At 41.8% G+C, this 24,063-nt stretch overlaps 1 protein-coding gene across 1 annotated transcript; it reads left to right on the top strand.

Annotated features, from left to right (window-relative positions):
- The first annotated feature begins 3,200 nt into the window (after positions 1–3,200).
- On the top strand, positions 3,201–23,742 carry LOC145403662 (organic cation transporter protein-like). The gene is made up of 11 exons (XM_080275353.1): positions 3,201–3,480; positions 14,522–14,654; positions 15,025–15,214; positions 16,096–16,199; positions 16,645–16,796; positions 17,703–17,871; positions 19,191–19,338; positions 20,478–20,698; positions 21,545–21,705; positions 22,807–22,991; positions 23,400–23,742. Exons 1-11 carry the CDS (start codon positions 3,339–3,341, stop codon positions 23,646–23,648), a joined length of 1,854 nt encoding a protein of 617 aa, XP_080131479.1. The 5' UTR covers positions 3,201–3,338; the 3' UTR covers positions 23,649–23,742.
- Positions 23,743–24,063: the final 321 nt, after the last annotated feature.

The raw sequence follows: 24,063 nt of genomic DNA, 5'->3' as shown, positions 1-24,063 counted from the left end.
CCATGTAACCCTGTTTATATTTTTCACCTTATTCAGGAAACTCATGAAGCAAAAATCATATTTAGAGATGTTGTGGTGACTTAGTTGATATTTTCAATCTATACATGCCACTTTATAGATCGGTTAGTGCCACGGTGTCATACTTTATTTCATATATTGTCCGTCTTATCAGGCAATCACACAAGGAACAACAATAAAAGGAGATGCGAAGCTGAATACCTGATATACTTGTACTTCCCAATCATTAAAGTATTTCCTCCAACCTTTCATAATGCTATATTGTACATCATATATGTTTTTTCGTCCTAAGTTCTTGTCTTTAGTGCTTCCGTAACACCTTTCCTAAGCGATTTTTCTCATAAAACTCTTTAACTTTCTCTTGTAACACTTGAATATTGACTTTGTTAGCATTGACAACGTACAAGAGAATACGGAATATAATAAGAAAAAAATATCGCTAAGGTAGAGGTGCTCCAAAATTTCCTATGGCTCTGTTAGCATCGGCAACGTGCAAAGGAACTGGAACTGTCAAAAGAGAAAATAAATCGTTACTGAAGAGATGCTAGGAAATCTCCCATGGTTCGTTATCAGAGAGGAAATGTAATCACGGGCCGTGATGGCATCACCACCTGCCTCTCAGTTGCTCGCATAAACTAGCATGATCTGCCGCTGACCAGACACAGTCATTCACATCCTGTCAGCCCTCACCCATAGCCCACCTCCCTCACCCATTCCTCTCCCGCTCCCCTCACCCATTCCTCACCCATACTCCTCTCCCTTCTCGCTTTCCCCTCCCCTTCCCCTTTCCCATACCGCTCTTCCCTCCCCCTCCTTCTATCCTCACCCACAGCCCTTTCTCCTCCGCCTCCCTTTCCCCTCACCATCCCCCTACTTCTGACCCCTTTCCCTCACCTCCCTGTCCTTTTGACCCCCTCTCCTTCCCTCACCCATACCTCTCTCTATTCATTTCCCCCTCCTTCTGGCTCACCCCCCTCCCCTTTTTTACCCTCTCCATCACTGACCACGCCTCACTTGCATAATTCCCATGCTCTCCTCCCCCTCACATATTCACCGTTCCTCATCCCCCACTCCACTCCCTCACCTCCTTTCAGTTTCCCCTCTCCTTCCCTCCTCCCCTTCACCACTTAATGCTTCCTCCTCTACCTCCCCTCCCGCAGCTCCCTCACACGATACATTCCTCCCCTTCACCATTTCTCCCCTCCCCTCACTCCTTATCCCCCCAAAAATTATTCCTCTCTTCTACCCCCTTTCCTATATCCCGTCCACTAATTCCTCTCCCCCTCTCTCTCAATCTCTCCTCTCATCCCTTGTCCATCTCCTTTCCGCCATACCCCCTCATCATTCACCCTACCTTCCCCTCACCCTTCACCACCTTCTCCATCTCTTCCTGTTTGCACCTCTATCCCTCCTTCTCCTCTTTTCATTCATATTCATTCCCTGTTTCAGCTTCATCTTTCCCCTCTCTCTTCCTATCTCTCAACCTTCACCCTAACCTACCTCTCCATACACTTTCCCCTTCATCCCCTGCCTCCCTTTCCTGTCCCTCATCTTCTCTCCTCATTCCATTTCCTTACCCCTCTTCCCTCATCCCTTGCCTCCCTTTCCATCCTCTCCTTTTCTCTCCTCATTCCATTTCCTTACCCCCTTCCCTCACCTCTTGCCCTTTATTCTCTTCCCCTCTCTCATTTCTCGTCCTCCTTTCCTCCCATCCCCTGTTCCACCATCCCACATCTCACCCTCTCTCTTTTTTTCTCTACCATCACCCTTCCTCCCTTTCTTTCCCCTCCCATCCTCCCTTTTCAACCTTTCTCCTTCCTCTTTCTCGCTCACCTCTTTCTTTCCCTTCTTCTAGTTTTCTACCTTCATCCCACATCACACAACCTCCTCACCTTCTCTTCCCCTCACTCTCTTCCTGTGTCCCCTCTTCCCTTCCCCCATTCTGCTTCTCTTTACCCTTCCCTGGTTCTCTACCCTTCCCTCACATCAACTCCCCTGGTCTCTATTTGCTTTCCCTCCCTCACCCTTTCTCACTACCTTCCCTCCCTCATCCTTTCTCACTGCCTCTCTCTTCACACCCTCATTACCTCTCACCCCTCTCTTACCCCCTCCCCTCACTTCCTCTCCTCTCACGCTCTCGTAACTTCTCTTCCCCTCCCTCACCCCCACCCCTCTCCTCTCCCCTTACTCAATCCTCTCTCATGTCCCTCCCCCTAACCCCCTCCCCTCTCCTCTCTCCCCTCACCCCTTCCTATCTCACACCTGCACCCTCCTCTGCCTTCCCCCCCTCCCCCGCTAACCAACCTGTGCTCAGTAATGGTGGTCGCGCCAAGCCACAGTCGTGCGGGAAGTCATACAGAGAGCAGGTGTGTTTCTCCCTGCTCCTGCTGCGCCTCTCACAGAACAGTAGAATTCCCTGTACAGCACGCAGAGAACAGTACTTCGCTTCTTTCACAGACACTCAGAAAACAACTCCCGTATCATCGGAGGCACAGAAAGCAATCAGATCTTTGGAAGCACACAGAAAACAACTCTCGGATCTTTGAAAACAGGGCAGATCTTTCGAAATACCCAGCAATTACTTTAGGATCTTTGGAGACGCAGAAAATAAGAACATCTTTTGAAACAAACAGTAACTCGCTGATCTTTGAAAAACTCTCGGATATTTGACACCACAACTCAGGCCTTTGGAAGCTTTTCTATCCTTTGAAACTAATCGGATGTTTGGAAGCTCTAACCATTGAAAATTTAAGGATCTTTGGAAATTCTCTGATATTTGAAAGTACTACTCATTTCTTAATAAATACTCAGACACTACTTGGATTTTTGGAAACTTTAGAGTCCTTGAAAATCGAAATTCTAAACTGCTTGAATCTATAGCCAAGAAGCAGAAAGGAAGTTTCGAACAGGCCAAAAATAGAAGAAAAATTAGAATCAAGAAAAGAAAAACTTAGAACACGAGAGTCAAGCAGATAGTCGGGAAAATACGGAAATTTATATTCAAGAGCGAGTAGAAACGGCAAACATATCCAAAAACTAGAAAGAAAGGGGAAATACAAAATTAAAGAGAAAAGAACAAGAAAGTTCAAGATTAGAAATCAGAAGAAAGAGGAAGAAAAATAAGAAAACACTGAAACGAGATAGAAAAAAGAAGGAAAGTAGAGAACCAAGACAGAGAAAAGGCAAGAAAACACAGAACTAAGCCAGACACAGGAAATAATAAAGCAAACAGCCCGAATAAACCCGGATTTAGCAACAAGACCCGCCAAGAACGAAGGCAGAAACCCCACCCAGACCAAGATTGAACAAGAATAGGCACAATGAAGAACTCCAAGGCCGCCGCAGCCACCAGCCCTCTGAAGGAAGACGTCTCCACCACCGAATACCACAGTTTTGACACCTTGCTTTCCACTGTGGGGGTCGGGAGATGGACTTTCTTCATGTTCATGTCTTACCTCTTCTGTGAGTAGAAGAAAAAGATTTTTTGCCTTTTCTTACTTTCAGGATATTTTACCCGTACAGTACTGTGTGTGTGTGTGTGTGTGTGTGTGTGTGTGTGTGTGTGTGTGTGTGTGTGTGTGTGTGTGTGTGTGTGTGTGTGTGTGTGTGTGTGTGTGTGTGTGTGTATGTATGTATGTTTTCGTCTGTGAATCTCTCTTCAGACTATCCATGTGTTCTGGTTCTATTTTTTGAAACACAACCTAAAATCCTCACTTCACGTACATTCGTAGCTGCTAACTACATGTAGGACAGGTTCATATACTAAGGTCTTGGGTCAGAGGTCAAGATTACTGAAGTGAAAAGACATAAACATCAACTGGGGCTTTGGCTTCCGTCCCAAGAGGTTCTTCTAGTTTTGTTCTTGCTTCCACCAGACGACTTGACTCGGCCTTGGAGAACCCCCTCGTAGTGAAAGGGTAAGGGAGAATGTCCATTATTTGCATTCTTCTTTAATCTCTTCAGTACATTTGTCCTCCTGTTACATCTATCTGTATATCTGCCTATCTGTGTATTTATTTATTTATCTATCTATCTATAGTCAGACACCTTAATGGCTACAAAGTGCCTCCATGTCACCCTGTCTTCGGCCATTAGGTTGCCCTCCCTCGAACTTCTCCCTCCCTCTCAAATACTGTAATTCATCACCCCATCCTTCCGTCTCATCCTAGGCCTCCTCCTCCCGCTCCCCTCTCCAGTTCACTCACATGCATTCTTGTAGTCAGTCTCTCATTCCCTTCCTGCTCAGCTCAATAAAATCATCTAAATAAAATTGTCTTGCGATAGTGAGAATAAGCCTCTCCAACAAAGATCGTTCTGCAATGGTTTTTATCTTATTCTGTTCGATATATTTCATGTGACCTTATATTAGAAACCTTTCTTTTTTTTTTTTAATACACAATTCAATGTTGTAAGAATGAAAAAAAAAGATAGGAAGTGACTCCATAAAGAGAAGGCAGTCCAAGTAAAGAGTCAACTGAATGGAAAATTTTCTCGCGTCTGTCTACGAGGCAATAGTCGAGAGAGAGAGAGAGAGAGAGAGAGAGAGAGAGAGAGAGAGAGAGAGAAGTGAGTAGGAAGGTAGGTAGAAATGTGTAGGAAGAGCAAAGGACAACAAATAACAACAAACTTTGTGGTTCTCTCGGGGTTGGACGTTACAGAGAAGACTTCGACTGTGATATCTGATACTATGAGATGAAGATAAGGATACAAAAGCAAGAAGGCTAGGAGAGAGGGAGGTAGGGAAGGAGGTGGAGATGGGCATAGGTAGAGATAGGGAGGAAGGAAAATAGACAGAGGTAATGAAGGGTAGTAGAGAGATAGGGGGAGAAAGAGAGGGAGATAAGTAAGTAGGTATGTAGGTAGGCTAAGAGAAAGTGAAGAAGGTAGACAAGGAGGGAGGGAGGTAAGCAGAGAGTGGGGGAGGGAGGTGAGGACGAAGGGTGGTAGGTAGGTAGGTAGGTAGGTAGGCTGGGAGGGAAAATAGGAAGAAAGGGAAATAGAAGGAATGGGGGAATAGCAGTACGGGAGGAAGAGTGGGAGGGAGGGAAGGAATTAGGCAGACAGGGGATGCAAGTAGGGAAGGGGACAGACGGGCAGGGAGGAGGGTAGGAATTGATGGAGTGGGTAGCATGGAGGGAGGAAGGCAGGTAGGGATGGAGGTAGGTAGGCAGGGGGCGATGGGCAAGGAGAGGTGCAGGCTGAAAAGGAAGGAGGGAGCAAGAAGGAAGGCGGATAAAAAGCGAAGGAGGGAGGAAGCAGGATTAGATAAGGAGGATGGCAGACATGTGGGAAGGGAGGGAGAGAGGACTGATAGGCAGCTATTCAGGGAGGGACGGGGGGAGGAAATGAGGTAGGGGCAAGCAGTGAGACAGGGTGGGAGCAGGCAGGAAAGGGGGTATGCAGGGAGTTATGCAGGCAAAGAGGAAGGAGGGTAGGCAGGGAGTTATGCAGGCAGAGGGGAAGTAGTGACGCAACAGAGACAATCAACAGGTTGCTGAGGCAGGAGCAAGGTCACTCACCCATATACTGTACTTGTCTGTCTTATCATTCTTTGTCATTATCTCCTCCAAGCACCTTCCGTCAGTTTTAGTTAGTTGTTGCTAATACAAGAAAATATGATATCAGTTAAGAGGCGACTTTTCTATATGAAGGGGTTATAGATAGTGTTTATTATCCCTCTCACTACAAAATAACATAAAATTATATTTAACCCTATATTTCCACACTTTTGACTCACTTTACACTATTGAGAATAGCTTAGGCCTAATGTCAGGGCGCCGGGCCAAACAATATCAGCAGCATTTGTTGAGGAGGTGGCCTTGCTACACAGCCTATAGATTAAGCTGAAGTGGGATTGCGTCATGCTAGATTATAGAAAGGACATATTCATCGTTATCACATTTTGAGATCTTCGCAATTTGGTGGGCAGCAAACGTGCTCTAAAAGAGCCATTGCGTGAGAAACCAGACAGCACTCAGAAAGCGTATACCTTCTCCGAACGCTAGTATGATTTATGATTTAAAAACCAGTCTCTTTCCAACGTCGTTGGCGGTGATAACTAAGTCTATCTATCTATCTATCTATCTGTCAAACTATATGGCCGCTACACGAGAGGGCATCCCTCCGCCGGGGCCAATAAACTTATCATTTATTCCTACATCCGGATCTGATACTACTTAACTCTTCCTTGACCCAGTAGCCACCTATCCAACAGATTTAACTGAGAGTCGATAGAAACTTTATTATATATATATATATATATATATATATATATTGCTCACAATCAGACAGACAGACTGATAGACAGACAGACGTGGGTTAATACAAAACCTCCTCCAACTTCGTTGGCGGAGATAATTAATCCTTTCAGTTCGATGATGTATTTTGAAGTTTAATGACATTTTAGCCAACTTAGGAAAAGTCCCTCGTAATGAAGGGCTTGGAAACAATCTCTGTTTTACTCTTTCAGTAAACTGACCTCTTTTACAGAATATTCTTGCTACCTTCACACTAGTTTATTCAGTTTAGAAAAGATCTCCCTTTTTGAACGGCTTAATGACTGCTGCGTCTCATCACACCAATTCGAAAAGTGTCTCCTTGGCTTAATATAATCGTGTGGAAGTAGAAAGAATAAACCGAAAAACACGCCATAGGAGTGAAGTGGTTATACAGTATTTATAAGTATTTTAACCCTCTCGATCATGTCTTCCCAGCTGTTATAATCCAACTAACTCCTGACGATGTTATTCGACTGAGCGTAAATATAGGAGTCTTAGAATGTTGATACTGTCACCATTAACCCTCACATGGGGATAGAATTACATTCTATTTCATTTAACACCAGACAGTTTCGTTTAGATGAGAGTGTGTTACAGCAGCATGAGAGTGTTAACCGTATTACTTATTAATAGTGGGAGGTTTAGTAGTTTTTTTTTTTTTTTTTTTGTAATCTTTTCAAATCTTAGTAAATTATGATTGTCTTCCTGCTGATAGTGTGAGAGAAAAAATATGGTGAAGTGACTGAAAAATAGTGATGAATTCTTGACACTGAGTTCGAAATAAATAAAAACGTTACTATAGTTTATGTTTAAACTGACTTCACTTTAATTTTAACTGATGATTGTTCTGGCTTGCTTTTATAATTCAGGAAATGAAATGCTTGTTGTGGAAATAGTGGTACTGCAGTGGTGACTATTGCAAAACACAGAAAACTGACTATATGTTCTGACAGATTTAAAAGTACTCAGTTCTTTCATTTCTTTTACTATATAGACTTAATAACTGTAGCAGTATTACACCCAGAAGCACAAATATAAATATAGAATACATACACAAACATACAGACCCACTGTCCATAATCACATATCATCGCCTACTATCACTTCACGATCCTTCTAACGCATCAAATATAATTCCACTTATAGTTATGTTCCATATATTAATTTCACATTATATATAGATATCATAATACAGTATTGTGAACTACGTCGTCACTGTATTACTGAGACATTTCTTTATCCACACTGATGTACAATGTTCACTTCTCTCCTTCAATGATAAGTCAGCCATTATAATTGTAAGGATCTGTTCTGGAAGAAACTGTGTCCAAAAAGCAGTTTTTGAATTGTTTGTAGTGTTAGAATGGAAATCAGCTGTTCTAACGAAGTTGCATATGCTAATGTCATGAAATCATTAGGTACTGTAACTATACACTGCACTGAACGAGAGTTTTTAGCAGTCATACAAATAAAAGTCGGTATGTGCTAAAACGATCAGTATTTACAGCGGCCTTTAATAATCTATAGACGGACAAGGTAAAAATATTTCGATGGAACACCAAGTTATGTCCAACTTGAAACCCTCCTTTTACCTTAGTAGTATATAATTCTGTGCTGTGGCAAGCAGTTTCAACTGTTGATGTAAGTCCTGTGACCAAAAGCCAATTGTGTGTTTAGAACTTCTTGACGTCTTTAATACGGTGATTTTTTTATTCTTGCAACTTTCGGACGATTTTGCTAATTTCTGGATGTAATTTTTGAATTGGAGAGGTTAGATATAGCCCTCACTAACCCTTTTGACAGCTAGAGACTCTCTATAAGTTGAAAAGAATTGATTTTTTTTTTTTTTAGGAAAATGGAAAATACGTAATCGTGGTGAATGGAATAACGTGTATGATTTTGTCACTGGTCCTTCTAACGATCGGCATCGAGGTTCTGACCCCATTCAACACCACCACTCATCTACCTAACACGCATCGCACCTCTGACATAACTAGAGCGGCATTCAGCACCCCTATTGTTTAAAGGAATCCCGACTACCAGATCCCCCCCTCTTTTTTTTTTTTTTTTTTTTAACCCGTGGTGAGAGTGCCAAGAGAGTGTCGCTTCCCCCATCCCCCTCTCCAACCGCACTCCCTCTCCACCTCCTCTCTAACCCCACTCCCTCTCTAACCCCCTCCCCTCCCTCTCCAGCCCCTCTCTAACCCCACTCCTTCTCCACCCCTTCTCTAACCACACTCCCTCTCCACCCCGCCCCACCAGTCCTCTCCCCCGTGTCTTTCTCCTGTTCCAAGAAGCATCACCGTAAAATCTGTCCTTGTTCGCTGACATCCCAGGGGCCATTATCCCCTTTATTGCAAGCGGTCGACTCTGAGCTAAATAACTCGTTTGGGGTCACAAGTTTGATAATAAAAAGACACATTGTGTTGGAGGATAAGTGGATGCTATTTCTAACTCCTTAACTAAGAGAATAAAGTTATTTAAGAGTAGCAGAAGGACATACCAAAATTCCTGCGACTATTATAATTAAGACTGTCTCCCCTAAGCAAAACAAAATCGTTTGAAGATAGTAAAAATACGGATGAAAAAAAGAAAAATCCTTGTACTGACTGGAGGGACAAAAGAAAACTAGAAGAACGATAAACAGCATGGTGGCGGGACAAAGGCGGGAATTACGTGTGAAAGAATGAGGTGCGTTCGAGAACCCTGAGATTCTACGCCTTTGGGCTAGCTTAGGCGGTCGTGTTGGTGGTCCTAAAGGTAAAGTTTATTCGAGTTTCCGACGGGGTGACTACTTTGGAGAGCCTGAGGCGTTTATTGCTATCAGTAGCTTTGGAAATTTCGTAACAAATATTCTTCCGCTATTTATTCCGTTCATTACATTTCAGTATCCACTTGCATATTATGGGTACACACTGTGTTGATACAAAAATATATTAGTAACACAAAAGGGAATATCAGCGTGTAACAAGCGTAATAAATTTAAAAAGAAAATCGAAGTTCATAGCGCCACTTAAAATACAACCCTGAATCTTCTCCCCCGCATTCTTCCTTCCTAACCCGTCCTAAGGTAGTGTGATGAGATATGGATGACCTCCCTTCACCCTTCCTCTTCCTCCCTAGTGGAAAGGTCCCCTCCTGCAGTATATCAGGCTTGAAGACGGTTTGTCGTGGAAGAAAGGCTAAATTTTGATTAGGGACAGAAATATCGGATATTGTATGTTCTTCACTTTAATTTGGCCCCAATTTTCGAAGTTCGGCTGCTTTTTTCACGAACCTCAGTGATAAAGGAAGACAATGCTACTATCCTACATCCCTTCCATAGCACTTCTCTGTGATTAGCATTGCATTCTAGTGGTAATCTATTGTTGCAGTTGGGCACTGAAGGTGAAGAAATGGCAATTTTAGGCAACGTTAAAGTTAAAGAAATGTAGTAGAGGCCACCCTTCACATAATACGGCGTAAAGCAACAGGTGATAAGAGTGGTAGATAATTACGTATTGTGAACCACATCCGTACCTGCAAAATGATCGATGAGATATTCATTGCCTGTTCCTCTAACCTCTTCCATTCGTTGACGTGTTTATAATTTAATTCTTGGTACTTACATACGATTTTATTCAGTTTAGGAGATACTTTTCAACTATGCGGGCTAGATAAAGGCTTCATAAATCCTTCCATTACTGGATGTCTCTATTAAGTTGAAAAAAATGGTATGCTGGTAATAACAACAACAACAACAATAACAAGAACAGCAACAACAACAAAAATACGTCCTCAATGTGAAAAGATTTAGGCACCAGCTGGCTTTACTTTCCACTGTCCGTAAAAAAAAAAAAAAAAAAAAAAAAAAAAAAATGGGGGAAGATTGGATGGTACGCACGTGAATGGACCCGGCTCATGTCCACGATTGCCAGGAATAAAACTAGTTCGACCGTAAAACCAGTCTCTGATTTCCAATGATAATAATAATAATAATTATGATAATAATAATAGAAATAATCCGTCTGTTAAACCAGTCTCAGATTTCCAATAATGATAATAATAATAATAGTAAAAATCCGTCCATAAAACCAGACTCACAAGGGTTAGCAAACTGATAGCTCGTCATAACTCCGTAAATCTGACAAGGTAATTTCAATCTTATTCTTGCCATCTCGAGACGATCTTATACAACACATATTTTTTTTTCTAACCGGAGGAGTTAGATATAGCCTTCATTAATAATACTTTTAGGAGCTGGAGGTGTTAGATGCAGCCTTCATTATTGCCTTCACCACAAAATTTTGTTGCTAGGGTACATAGAATAGTCTGATGGTAAGGATACCCAATACGTTCTCTGACTGAACGAAACATAATGGCATATCTGGGAAGGCTGGAGAGTACTCGTACACACGTGGACGAAGCTAAGCTGAATTGAAATCCTCCCTCACCCCCCCCTCACACATTCACACAAAAATCCGGTCATAACACAAACATTCCTGTGGTAACAAAACCATAAACTGTCTTGGAACAGGAAGAGAAAGAGATGGAACATACTGAGGAGGAAGAAACACGGAAATACCAAAACAAAAAACCAAAGGGAGAACGACATTTGGACTGAAATTCTAGAGCACCGATATATTCTCAGTTTTATTGAAGGAACCTAAATTCTTTCAGCTTAGTAATCCAACACGTGGGGCACACTGATTACCGAATAAAAGGGTAGAAATCGAGTGGTAACAAGGCTGATCTCTTGTCCTCATTCCAAGACAGGTTACCATGCCACCGTTTGCGCTGGATTACTCAGGCGTTCTAAATTCTTTCCTATCTCTCTATCTGTCTGTCTGCCTGTCAATTGCCAGACGCCTTAGTTCCGTAAGGGGTGGCCACAAACAAATCGCCTTCACGTTGCCCTGCCCTCCGCCATCTGGTTGCCCTCTCTCCAACTCACACATTCCTCTCATATATCTCTCCACTTTTCCCCCCATCTCATCCTTGGTCTATCCCTCCTCCTCTCCCCCTCCACCTCACTCACACACACTTTTCTGGTTAGTATCTCAGCCTCCATCCTCTCCGCATGGCCATTTCATAAATTAACGACGCGGACATACAGGTCTACCAAATTAAAGTGCACAATTTGACAATGGTAATAAAATAATCTCTCATCCAGCATCGGTGTGCAGTGATCATGCCATTGTTTAGTCTGTTTAACTCAGATATCCTAAATTATTTCAGTGCTGTAAATAATAGAATGAACACATAATTCTACAAAGTTATAGGGTAGAAATCGACAGGGGTACAACAGCTGGCTTTTTGTTCTGCATCTCAGCTGTATAATAGCCCCAGTATTTATATAGCTTTTCCCAAATAACCAAATTCCTCTAGAAGTCGTAAAACTGCAGCATGGCCCCATAAATCTAACAAAGCACACGGTAGATATCGACAGTGATTATAAAGTTGATCTCTTATACTACAGCCAAGTCCGAGCACCGTGTCATTGCCTATTTTGTCATGATCAGATAGCCTAAATTCTTTCAGCGTCGTAAAATAGAATCAAGTGCATATAAATGCAATATACCGAAAGAAAGGGCAAAAACTGATAGTGATAATAAAACTGATCTCCTGTTCTGATTTCAAGGTATGTTACTGCGGAAAAATGTTCCAGCATTACTTAGACCAATTCTCTAAGCTCAGAAGAACAACAAAGGTACATTAATCCATTGAAAGAATGAACACAAAGTGACAGCGATAATAATACAGATCCCTTTGCCTGAATCCTACGCAACATTTCCAGCTTTTTTTTTTTTCTTTTTTTTTTTTTTTTTTTTTTTCCCAGAAGCTGTAAAACAGCAGCATGGGCACACACAATAAATCCACCAAAAGAAAAGACCGAAACAGGCTGAGCAAGTTTTATTTGTGCAGTTGAAGAGAGCAACAAGAGGCTAATTGGGTGGAGCGCAGGTGTGCCAGAGTCAGCCCTGGTGGGGGAGGGCAAAGGCTTGTTGAAGTGTTAGTCACCTTATACAAAGATCAGAATTATCGCCAGCTAGGTGGCTTCATCCCGTCTTCTCCTTAGGCCACATTTTCGTCATCCACCTGCAAAATTGACCTCCCAGATTATTCTGGAAGCTGTTTGATATCGGTGGTGCTGACAGACTTTGCTTGAAATGAATCTAAATGTTGGATAGGAAACCATCTAAACAGCGAATACACACCTTTGTGTTTTCAGAGAGAGTGAGAGATGACCCGCCAGCTTAATTTTTGGATGTAGAAGGGGAATTGTAACACTGATGAAATATTTTTTGAAAAAATATATGCATCACATTTAGGATCGTATCGAATGTGTCCCTACGAATATTACCAAGGCAGTGTTGAACTGACACGTTAATCATTATTTACGTTAGTGTGGAGTTATATACTTCGGTAACCGTTATCTGCATGTTTATTCACGTAAGCTACAAAGATAGTACAAATATATAAATTACATAAAGCAGCCAATAGGTTTTTTTTTTTTTTTCTGTATACAGTAGATCATGCTGTCTACAGACAATTCTATGTGTTCAGACAATATATATATATATATATATATATATATATATATATATATATATAAGAGTCTTTACATTGTCATAGCTAATAATTATTTTTGAGAAAATGTTTTTTGACATAGAAGTGTAGGAAGTGCAGGCCTTTACTTTTATGTATAGAAAATTTTCACATTCAACAACAGGAGTTTTGTAAAGATGAACATATTTCACAGAAATGTGTGAGAGCACTCGTACTGCAAAGGATAAGAAATCTAGCAAATTTTCTGTTCCTAAATAATAGTGCTAAATTTACAGTACAGTAATAAGAAATCGTACAGACCATTCAGTGTACCAGTACCTTCAAAGTATTTTCCTGCAGATATATTGTTGACATAAAGTGCAATGCGGATGTAGATCTATCGAGAAGTGTCAGAGTACGGACGCGTTCCCAGATGTGTGTTTGGTTCCATTGGGAGTGTGCACTCATTAAACTCATTTTACTCTAACATGGCCTAAATTGGGCTGGTTGACAGTCGCGTACAAGTTTCACAAATTAATAAAATTATCGCTCGTAATCATCGGAATATCATTATTTTCTCCTTCCGATGTAATATTTATATAAAAAAAAAACGGTCAAAGTTGGAGATTATCGTACCTTGCGCGAAACCTGCATCCTCTCTGTGATGTCACAAATCATACCATGCCCACAGCTGACCACTCACAACAATGTCGGAGAATCATACTTCAGTACAGGTAAGATTTCCTTCGTCTTAAGTGCTGAAATGAAACAGGAGATTAACACCAGAATATGGCGCCAGGCACGAAGAAGTGTTTTGAAAAGGATGTAGAGCAGTACCGTTGTCTTTTTCTACTACTAAATCACGTGGAATAAGAGCTTCAAACGGACGAGAGTCTGGACCAGGTTAGAGTAAAAAGAGTATAAGCTATGTTCTTTGTTCAGGATTATACCAGACGATTGTTTTTCTCTGAGAGGTTAAAAATATTTTAACACATTCCCATCATTATCCATTACTCTTATTTCTGTCTCCACAGTCCACACGCTCCACTCCCAGTCCCACGATAGTCTACAGTCTACGGATTTTTAGTCGGGCATTTCGCAAAGTGCGATGTTGTCGTAGTAGTAGCAGTAGTGGCAGTAATTGCAACAGCAGCAGCAGCAATAGTAGTAGTAGTAGTAGTAATTATTGTTGTTGCTACTGTTGTTGATGATGGTGTTGACGAAGATGGCAATGATCACGCTTGTCTGTACCTCATACCACACTGCTCCATTCTGTCTCACCAAATCAAGCCACACTAACGCATACCAACCATCCCACTTGGTTACTGCAGACCACATTATACCATTTATATTACACCATGTCATACCACACTGTACCACTCTACACCACTCTACCTTACAGCCCATTACATCACTTTTCATCCACTACACTTTAGAGCACACTACATATATCTAAATCATACCTCATCAAATCGCTACACCATTCCAAACCACACTCCTTCTAGGTACACAACACTATCTTACAGCACACTGTACCACTCCACAGTACACTACACCTACACCACTTAAGTTACATAACATTACTGCATCCCTACATTCCGTTCCTGCCAACCACTACTGCAAGAATACGACCCTACACCTCGCCAGCCATAGCACACCGCCCAATAACAATCTACAGTCGTGTCGTGCATCCCCAGGGTCGATGCTGCTGCCGTACTTCTCCCTGGGCGGCGCCTTCTACAACCCCGCGGTGGATCACTGGTGTCGGGTGCCTCAGCTGGACAACTCATCATGGACAATGGAACAACGGATGAACTACTCGATACCATGGTTAGTGCAGCGCATGATTTGCCCCTGGGGAAGTTGCGGTTTCGTTCTTGAACATCCGGAGATGACTTATCTGTTTTGCTCTGAATGACGGCAGATTTTTTTTCCTTGCCACTGAGGAACCTCCCAATGTCTGGAGTTCAATCCTTAAATTTTTGATACGGCTGAATGCAGTATAATGATGCTGATAGTGGTAGTGTTATTGATGGTAATGGTAATAATGATAATGATAACAATGATAGAGAAACAGTAAAGATAAAGAAGCAACAGTGATAACAACGATAATGGAAATGATAATATTAATAACCTCTGCAAGAGTAATGTCGATGGTGACGATACAGTACTCACTTTTCTTCGTACACCTACCCCACAGGGAATACCGAGGGGGTCGACTTGAGAGGTCCCAGTGTCAGATGTTTGTGAGAGACTACGATGTGGTGGCCGGCCTCCCTTGGTCTCCTGATCTCGCCACAAGCCCCGAGGAAGCAGCCACCCTCTCCACACGCACCTGCGACTCATGGCACTACGACACATCCACCTTCGAGACTACGGTTGCCATGGAGGTGTGGGCCTGATGTTGATATTTTATGTTTATCATGTTGGACAGATGAACTCCGTGTGCCGTCACGATTGAGGTGAGAGCTTGGTGTTCAGATCCATTAGTAAGCAGATTGGATAGGAGGATGCACTACCACACATTGACTTCTTTGCTGGAGGTTAAGGCCTGAATATGGAGGTCCTATGGTCAGTATATTGGATAGACGAATGTATTATGACACATTCACCGTTACGATGAAGGTGAGGGCCAGATATTGAGCTCTTTTTTAAACAGATACACTGCGACACTTCTGTTGTTGCGACGGAAGTGAGGAACTGGTGTGAAGATCCTATAGTCAAAAGATGCACTACGACGTGTCCATCTTTGAGTCTGCTGTTACGATGGAGGTAAGGGTTAGATGTAAGTATATTGTGAGAAACAGAATGGACAGATGGATTTGTGATACTCATATTCTTCACCAACATCATGAGGAACCAGGTATATGAACGAGGTACCTGCTTCTTAGTTTTGTTAAAAGAATAGATAGGAAAAGCTAAGGGCAGAAGCCAGTAGTTTTGTTTTAAAAAAGGTTAAGCAAAAGAAAGCCAAAATTAAGATCTAGTCATTTGAAAATCTATTTGAATGATTTATGGCGCTGTGGAACATGATGCAGAAGTTGGAGATCTTCCACAACTATGGTGCTTTTATTCCATGGCTATCATTTGCAAATATTGTTCTCTCTTTGCATTTGTAAGAATGACTGATTCCAAGCTTTTTGATGCTGCCATATAATACTGATGAATTTGACATTTAAAGTCAGCTTAAGGGAGACTTTGGCAGTGAAGAGATCAACCACAGTTTTGTTACGTCGCGGCTTTTACAAATGTTCTCTGTTTTTCATCCCAGTGGGATCTGGTGTGTGGACGGGCAGGGCTGAATCCCTTCTTCCAGAGCTTCTACTTCTTCGGTACTGCAGTGGGAGAACCGTTCATGGGCCTCCTTGCTGACAGGTAGGGGCAAGGACTTAGAGCTGGGGGAGTGTGGGAAGCAGGGGAAGGAAAGGAGAGGAGAGAAGAACAGCAGCAGGGGTGTACAACTTTGGATAACTGAAACCACGACAATCTCACTAGTTGGTTGATTGTATATGACTGCCCTCATGTAGTAAAATGCAGGATTTATGAATTGGTTTGTTATGAAATAGTATTTATGACTGAATGGTACATAGGTTTGTTTGTGTTTATGCATAGAAACTGATTACAAGATTTGAAGTTCCACTAGCCCAACAGTGGTAGTGAAGTAAGATCAGTTGTTGGCAAGTATACAGTCGAGGACTAAAGTTCACGCACCCTCTCACTGCCCAGCCTAACCTAACAGCCAAATCTAGCCTAACCTAATCCAATTAGCTCATAACCTAATATGACCCAACTCAGCTTAACCATCTACTCTCTTCTTCAGATTCGGGAGACGGTGGGTGATCAGTGGTGCTGCCCTGCTGTTCGCCATTACAGCCATCAGCTCGGCTCTGGTGCCCCTCTACTCCTTGGTTCTGGCTGCCCGATTCGTCCTGGGCATGATCCACCCCATCATTGGTCCAGCCTACATCCAAGGTAAATATAGTGAGTACATACAAAGAGTAGATAATTCTAAACTCTGTTGGTACATATTTACCTCTTACCCCCCCTCTTTGGGTCCTGTACCAATAGAGAGTGCAGACCTTCCTATCTCATTTGGGATTGGAAACGAGATTACCTGTAGGATGGTGATAATGATATTAAGCATTTATGGGCCACATATCCGTGGAACTCCAACCTACTAGACCGTCAGGTATCCATAGAAAAAAAAAAAGTTTTAGAGAAAAAAAAATGAAAATCAGAGCCCTCAGTCCACCTTTCCCTCTCATCAGGTATATAAGCTTGTGTAGGCTGCCTTTCATAGCTCCCGTTGAAGTGACAGGGATGCTTTTCGAAACGTAGGCATATTTAAACTAAAAAGTCTCAGACCAGAAAACTACTTTGTTTGTCATCCATCCATCAAACGTGACAATTTCTAAACCACAAAATCCCCTTAAAAAAAAAAAATAATAAAAAAAAAATAAAAAAAAAAATCCCCTGGAGCATATTTTAGATGAATCAGTGTCTCCACAGATAAGCATGGTGATTCAAATTACTTGAGGAAAACTTATCATTCTAAGAGTTAAGGTTCCAAAATGCTTCTTATATATCTTAGCATTTGAAACAAAGAAAAATTCCACAAATAAATCATAATGAAAAAATCCGTAGAAAATATTTCGGACACAGAAAAAGCCCTCCATGCATATCAATTGCCCCCACCATATTTTTTGTTTTGTGGAAATTAAGGTTAGGATGATGATGATGATGGTGGTGGTGGTGGTGATGACTTAAATTTTCTGTGCAAAAAATACTAAATCATAACTTCCCCCGACAAAAAATAAATAAATTGCGAAGCCCCAGACACATGAAAACAAATCCTTAACTGGTCTTCCCTCCACCCAGGTATGGAAGCTTGTCCCTCCCAAGTTAGGACGGTGTTGGGGCTGCTGTCGACGGCGCCCTTCGCCATAACGGGCATGCTCTTCGGGACCTGGGCCTACCTGCAGAGGGAATGGCGGACCCTCCAGCTGATGTGCACTGCCCCTGTCGCCCTCCTCATACTTCAGACACCGTAAGACAGGGATTTTTTTTTTTTTTTTTCTCACCTGATGCAACAAAATTTATTCCTACTTCTCATATTCCTCTGTTGTGCGATTTGCATTGTTGTCATATGAGTTCATTTCATATAATAAAACCAAAGTTGATAAGGAGTCAGTAAACTATTGATCCGGATAGTATTTTTTCATCCATCTATTTTCAGTTACCTCATCGTAGACATCATTCCAGATGGCTGCATTTAAAATATCCCCAGGTACTCACTCATCTTTCATTTTGGTGGGGTGTTCTCAGACTTTTTACGAACCGCCATCCACATAATACGAGTAGAGTGTTCTCTTTCCCACAGTCCATCACAACATCTAATATTTTAACAGTGTCCCTTAACTTATGAATCTTCAGTCCATCATCAGGGAACATTAAACATCCCAGCTCCCTCCATATTGCAGTAGGCTACGTCACTGATTAAGTCAAGTATTGTTTACTATTTGCACAAACACGCAGATAATCCACGAAGCCTTATCTTCAGTCCCTTTCTCCTCTGATTCATGTCCCCAGCGATATAAAAGAATTGCATGCCATGTAGTTGTGGGAAAGTTAAATAGGACGTGATGAAGGAGTGGAAAAAAGATTATAGCTCCCTTTCTCGAACATGTTGTAGATCCTTGACCCTTCTCAGCTCCTTTAATGGCAAAGTTTAGTCAGACTGGAGGATTGATTTGACTAGTAACCAAAGCGGCTGATTCCTATCTCCTGACTAAAGCTCATCGAATTTCATGCAGTCACGACTTAATATTTAAGCTGTGGGAGTTGGCCAGTTTCATCAGGAAAAAAAAAAAAAGATACCTGACGCCTTTCTAGACCTATGAAATATTAACTTTGTTCTTGCCACCACTAGACGATATTTTTCAGCTTGGGAGTGGCCTGTCGTCTGGTAAGGGTTCAGATGATTATAAGGAAATTTTTAAGCAAAGCAAATAAGTTGTATGCATGATTTTTCCCAGGTGAAGTGTTCTGAATGTAATATATTAAATTTATCGAGAATGGAAAATAGTGGCTTGTTCTTGCAATACGTTTCAGCGGGAGTTATCTTAATTAATTTATTTTATTGTGAAAACGACGACGATGATGATGATGATGATGATCTTGGTGGTGGTGGTGATATTGATGACAATGATTAAAGTATGGAAGTGTTAATAATGATTCTGACGACGATGACGATGATGATGATGATGATAATAATCAAGGCATGGAACTGTGGACTATTATTCTGACGCTGATTACCATAGAGACGTTAAAAACAGCGGTAGAACTGATTCTTTTCCTTGTCCCCAGGTTCATGGACGAATCTCCCCGTTGGCTGATGCTGCAGGGGCGTTGCGAGGAGGCTGCCAACTCTCTCCTGAAGGCGGCTCGCTGGCACGGGGTCACTCTCCCACCACGTCACAAGCTGGTCGCACTCCTCCACAAACTTAGGCTCGAGGTGAGAGAGAGAGAGAGAGAGAGAGAGAGAGAGAGAGAGAGAGAGAGAGAGAAAGTAGATGAGGATAGGGAACTGTTTGATTATTTTAATTTCGTAAAAACTTACTTTACTGCTCTTCCACAAGAGTCACTGGTTTGTCATAAAAACATTCTCGCTAATACCATCAGGGTCGTCCGCAGGATTTTTTGTAAGGGGAGGCAAAATAAATTATACATATATGTGCGGTTATATTATATCAAAATACACACACTCCAAATAGGTGTAGGCATACTGTTTACTTACATGAGTTACATGACTTACATTAAATGCATAGTGACAGAGTGCATGAATCGACTCCAAATCACTCAATCATCCTTGAACAAGAACTGAAGCCGTCGAATTCCAAGGGGAGGCAACTGCCCCCCCTTGCCCCCCCCCCGTCTCTTGACGCCCATGAGTACCATCTAATACCACCTCACCAGCTTCGAATGAGGCAGTCCCAGCATGTTTTTAGTATGAAGAGTGGGTATTAGTGTCAATGTGGCGACGTAAAGGCTTGTGGTACGTGGGTGGACTGAAAGTCTTTAGGGAACATACCAACAAGCCTATGCCCAGAGCTGGATGCGTAAAAAAAAATAGGCAGTGAGATAAACAGACTGATGGATAAGTAGTTAAATCAATAGACTGGTTGAATGATGGACAGACAGATGGATAGACAGATAAATAGATAGATAGATAGATAGATAGATAGATAGATAAAGACAGACAGACAGACAGGTAGAGACAGACTGATATATAAATAGACAATTAAGAATGCTCTCTCTCTCTCTCTCTCTCTCTCTCTCTCATCCCGCACGCTGCAATATTTAGGGTCGAAGTGAGGACGAAGATGGACGAGAATTTTTGACTATGGGACATATATCATTTTTCTTACATGGCTCTATAAGTTGTAGCATTTCTTGTCCATTTACTTACTTGCCTATAGAGCTTACACGCAGCGTCTCAAAGGCTGATGATGATGATGTGACTATGAAATTAATGATGATACCAAAAATGAAAATGAAAACTAACGATAATGTTGGTAACGACTTCGGCTCTCAGAATAATTTACCCCCCTCCCTTATTTTTTTATTTATTTTTTTATTTTTTTAATTTCCCAGAGCGCTGAGGGAGGTAAGGACGTGACAGCCACTATGGACGGAGAGGTGTGGGGGAACGGGAAGGTAGGGGGCTGTGGGGGTAAGGTGGCGGGATGGTGGAGGTCGGCGACTGTGCTGGTTCAAACCCCTGCCCTGCGAACCATCACCCTGGCGCTGTTCGGATGCTGGTTCTGCACTGGCGTCACCTTCTGGGGCATGAGTCTGTCTGGCACCACTTTCAGGTAAGATGGTGGTGATAATGATGATGATTATGATTGTTGTTTTTGTTGTTGTTGCTACTACTACTACTACTGCTACTACCACTACTACTACTGCAGCTGCTGCGACTACTACTACTGCAACAACTACTACTACTACAACTACTACTACTACTACTACTATTATTATTATTATTATTATTATTATTATTATTATTATTATCGTTATTACTCATAATTAACTGTAGAGCCTAATCACCATCACCGGTAATATAAGTTTTCACAGCAGGCTACTTTTGCAGCCTCACCCTCACTTGAAAAAACAAATAATGTGGCCTGAATGAAATGTCTAGGCAACTCACTAAAACACAAGAATTATACCGACCCCAAAATCCAAAGAGTTTTTTTTTTTTTCTTGCCCGCATGATTATAATAGTGAGTGATCATTTTCGCCTTTAGAGTCTGGACAGAGTAATCTAGCCCCGGTTCCTTACGCTTCTGATTAGGGGAAGTAAAGAAGAAATGTCTTTAAAAAAGACAATAGATAGAAAAAAAGATTCATGAAAAAAAAAAAAATATATATATATATATATATATATATATATATATATATATATATATATATATATATATATATATATATATATAATCTTCTGGTACCCACGTCATTTTAACCTTAAATGTCTGAGCTGAGAAGCCTAGCCCCGGGTCCCTACACTTCTGATGGACCAATAAATGTGCAGTGTCATATAATACATCAATTAATCAATCAATCGATCAGTAAGTCAGTCAGTAAATGAATAAATAAATAAATAAGTAAATAAACAAATTCTACCAACCTCTAGCCTCAGCCTCTGGCTCTGTCCTCAGCACTGACCCGTTCCTCTACATGGTGCTGAGTTCCCTAATGGAGATTCCTGGCTACACCTGCTTCACTCCCGTCGTGCTGAGGTTCGGCAGGCGCAACGTACTCGCCTTTAACTTCGCCGTCTGTTCTGCTGCCATCCTTACCATCCTTGCAACTCCAAAGAGTAAGTGAAGTGCTTTGCTCTCTCTCTCTCTCTCTCTCTCTGAATCTGCCTGTCAAAATTTCTTATCTTCCTATTTATTGGTCACTACTCCAGCCTTGCCTTCAATTCTCTGCGTGTACTGGCCACTGGGAAATGTCCTGAGGTTTAAGGATTTAGAAGGTATTTCATTTATAGAAAGTTTTGCTTAACCTGTGATAAAATCAGATGTCAGTCGGCAGTGACCATAAGTAACATTTTTCTTTTTTTCTTTCTTTCTATCTTTCTTTTTTCGACTGAAGGTGGAACTGCAGACCCTTCCCTCCTAAAATCTTAAACACATAGTCTGCCTTAATGACACTTGTGCAGTCGATAGGTGCTCGAAAGGGACGCCTTCACATGTGACACTTATATAATCGGATATTTCCACTGCCTGATTATACAAACGTCCCTCAACTCACTCCCTAACCACCCAAAAGGAGGCTAATGAACTGCAGGAGAAGGGCAGCTTCAGCTTGCAGTTCACTAGGTTCATGTTCAGTGAGCCTGGGGTTTCAAGGGTTTCAGCTACTAGTACTACTACTACTACTACTACTACTACTACTTCTACTACTACTACTACTACTACTTCTACTACTACTACTACTACTTCAACTACTATTACTACTACCATTACTATTGCTGCTGCTACTACTACTACTGCTGCTGTCATTACTACTACAGATACTACTACTACCTTTCTTGTTGAACTTGGCCTAAATTCTTGTCGTTTCGCAGCTTATTTCACATTGCTCATTGAGAGAGAGAGAAAAAAGTTCCAGATCTGTACCACCTCTTTGTGACTACCTCCATAGTCGAGTGTTAATCTATTGGTGCAGTTCAGCATTCAAGATGGAGAGATAGCAGTTTTAGGCCAAGTTAGAATAAAACGAGAATAATTGACTTCTTTTATTCCCTCAAGGTTACACATGCATAATATCTCGCTAGCACTTGTGGGTAACCTGTTCATCACTTGTAGATAAGGCCTCATCTACCTTTCTACCAAGCAAGCAGCCTGATTATCTGTCTAATTATCTTTCTATCTTCTATCAGTCAGTTTAAGTAACTTCCTCTCTCTCCACCCAGGCTACACATGGATGATATTCTCGTTGGCACTTGTGGGTAAGCTGTTCATCACTGGCAGTTACGGTCTTCTTTACCTGGCTTCCTCAGAGCTTTTCCCAACCTGCCTACGCTCCAGGGGCCTCAATATGTCCTCTATGATGGCCAGGCTCGGGTCCATCGTATCGCCTTTTATTATTAAAATCCTGGTCAGTTGGAGAGCATTTTTTATGATTTTCGTATCGGTATATTTAGTTGTGTGTGTGTGTGTGTGTGTGTGTGTGTGTGTGTGTGTGTGTGTGTGTGTGTGTGTGTGTGTGTGTGTGTGTGTGTAATTTTTTACCTTTCCCATGCAAAAAGACCAATCATTAGGATTTTATAAACTTGGCCTCATTTTTAGGTGGAGATAAGAGTAAGAATGATGATGATGATAACGATGAACTTTCATTAACAATTTTTAATGGAATTAAGAGTCATGATGATGATGATGATGATGGTGATGGACTATTCTGTTTTTAGCATCTTTTTTTTCTTATAATAGAACAATGATGATGATGATGATGATGTTAATGATGATGAAATATATTACCTTTCTTATTTTCACTTGTTTTTTGCAGGCTACAACATACTGGTGGGCTCCTTCTGTGCTGTTTGGTGCGTGTGCAGGCGTGGGCTGTGTGTTCGCCCTTATGCTGCCGGACTCCACCAACAAGCCCATCACTGACACGGTGGATCAGCTTGAGCTCCTCTACGGCTCCAGGGCCTCCTCCTCCAGCAGCATCGAGAAGGCAACCGTCGTTCCCTTGAACACACCTACGCAGGACACCACAGACACTAAGCAAGATCGCGGCGATGATAATGTTTGATACGTCCTTCTACTACGGTGATGTGTTTAACGATAGAATGTCAGCTGCTATTTAAATGTAGCTCGAAATATAAGAGCGTTCGATTTACAACTGTCCTGGCTATCAAGCGTATTGTATAACTGAATGTCAGTGTCAGTCAGAAGCTGTTTACTGGTACCTCAACAGATCGCAGCGTTCGACATCTAATGACGTTTAATGACGTCTGTTATATACTACAGCCAGTTTAGATGCAGTGATGTGTATTGTGCGGCGATATTATTTCTGTCGATGTTTAGCAGTGGCTGGGGCAAAGAACTTATAGCTTCTCAGACTACCTGAACCACGCAAAATCACAGAGAAGATTGTAACGTTATCGTGCCTGCTGAAATTAGGCCAGATGCAATGACGTGCATTGTACAGCGACGTATGTCAGCTC

The sequence above is a fragment of the Coenobita brevimanus genome, chromosome 61, assembly GCF_032717465.1.
Source record: "Coenobita brevimanus isolate Jiangsu-jjx chromosome 61, ASM3271746v2, whole genome shotgun sequence".
NCBI lineage: Eukaryota > Metazoa > Arthropoda > Malacostraca > Decapoda > Coenobitidae > Coenobita > Coenobita brevimanus.
Note: the sequence above shows the minus strand (reverse complement) of the source record. Positions and strands in the feature narration are given on the sequence as shown.

Coding starts and splice junctions, on each gene's coding strand:
- LOC145403662 (XM_080275353.1), top strand. CDS start 3,339: ATGAAGAACTCCAAGGCCGCCGCAGCCACCAGCCCTCTGAAGGAAGAC. Junction 16,797..17,702: donor TGGTCCAGCCTACATCCAAG/GTAAATATAGTG, acceptor CCCTCCACCCAG/GTATGGAAGCTTGTCCCTCC. Junction 19,339..20,477: donor TCCACAAACTTAGGCTCGAG/GTGAGAGAGAGA, acceptor TTAATTTCCCAG/AGCGCTGAGGGAGGTAAGGA.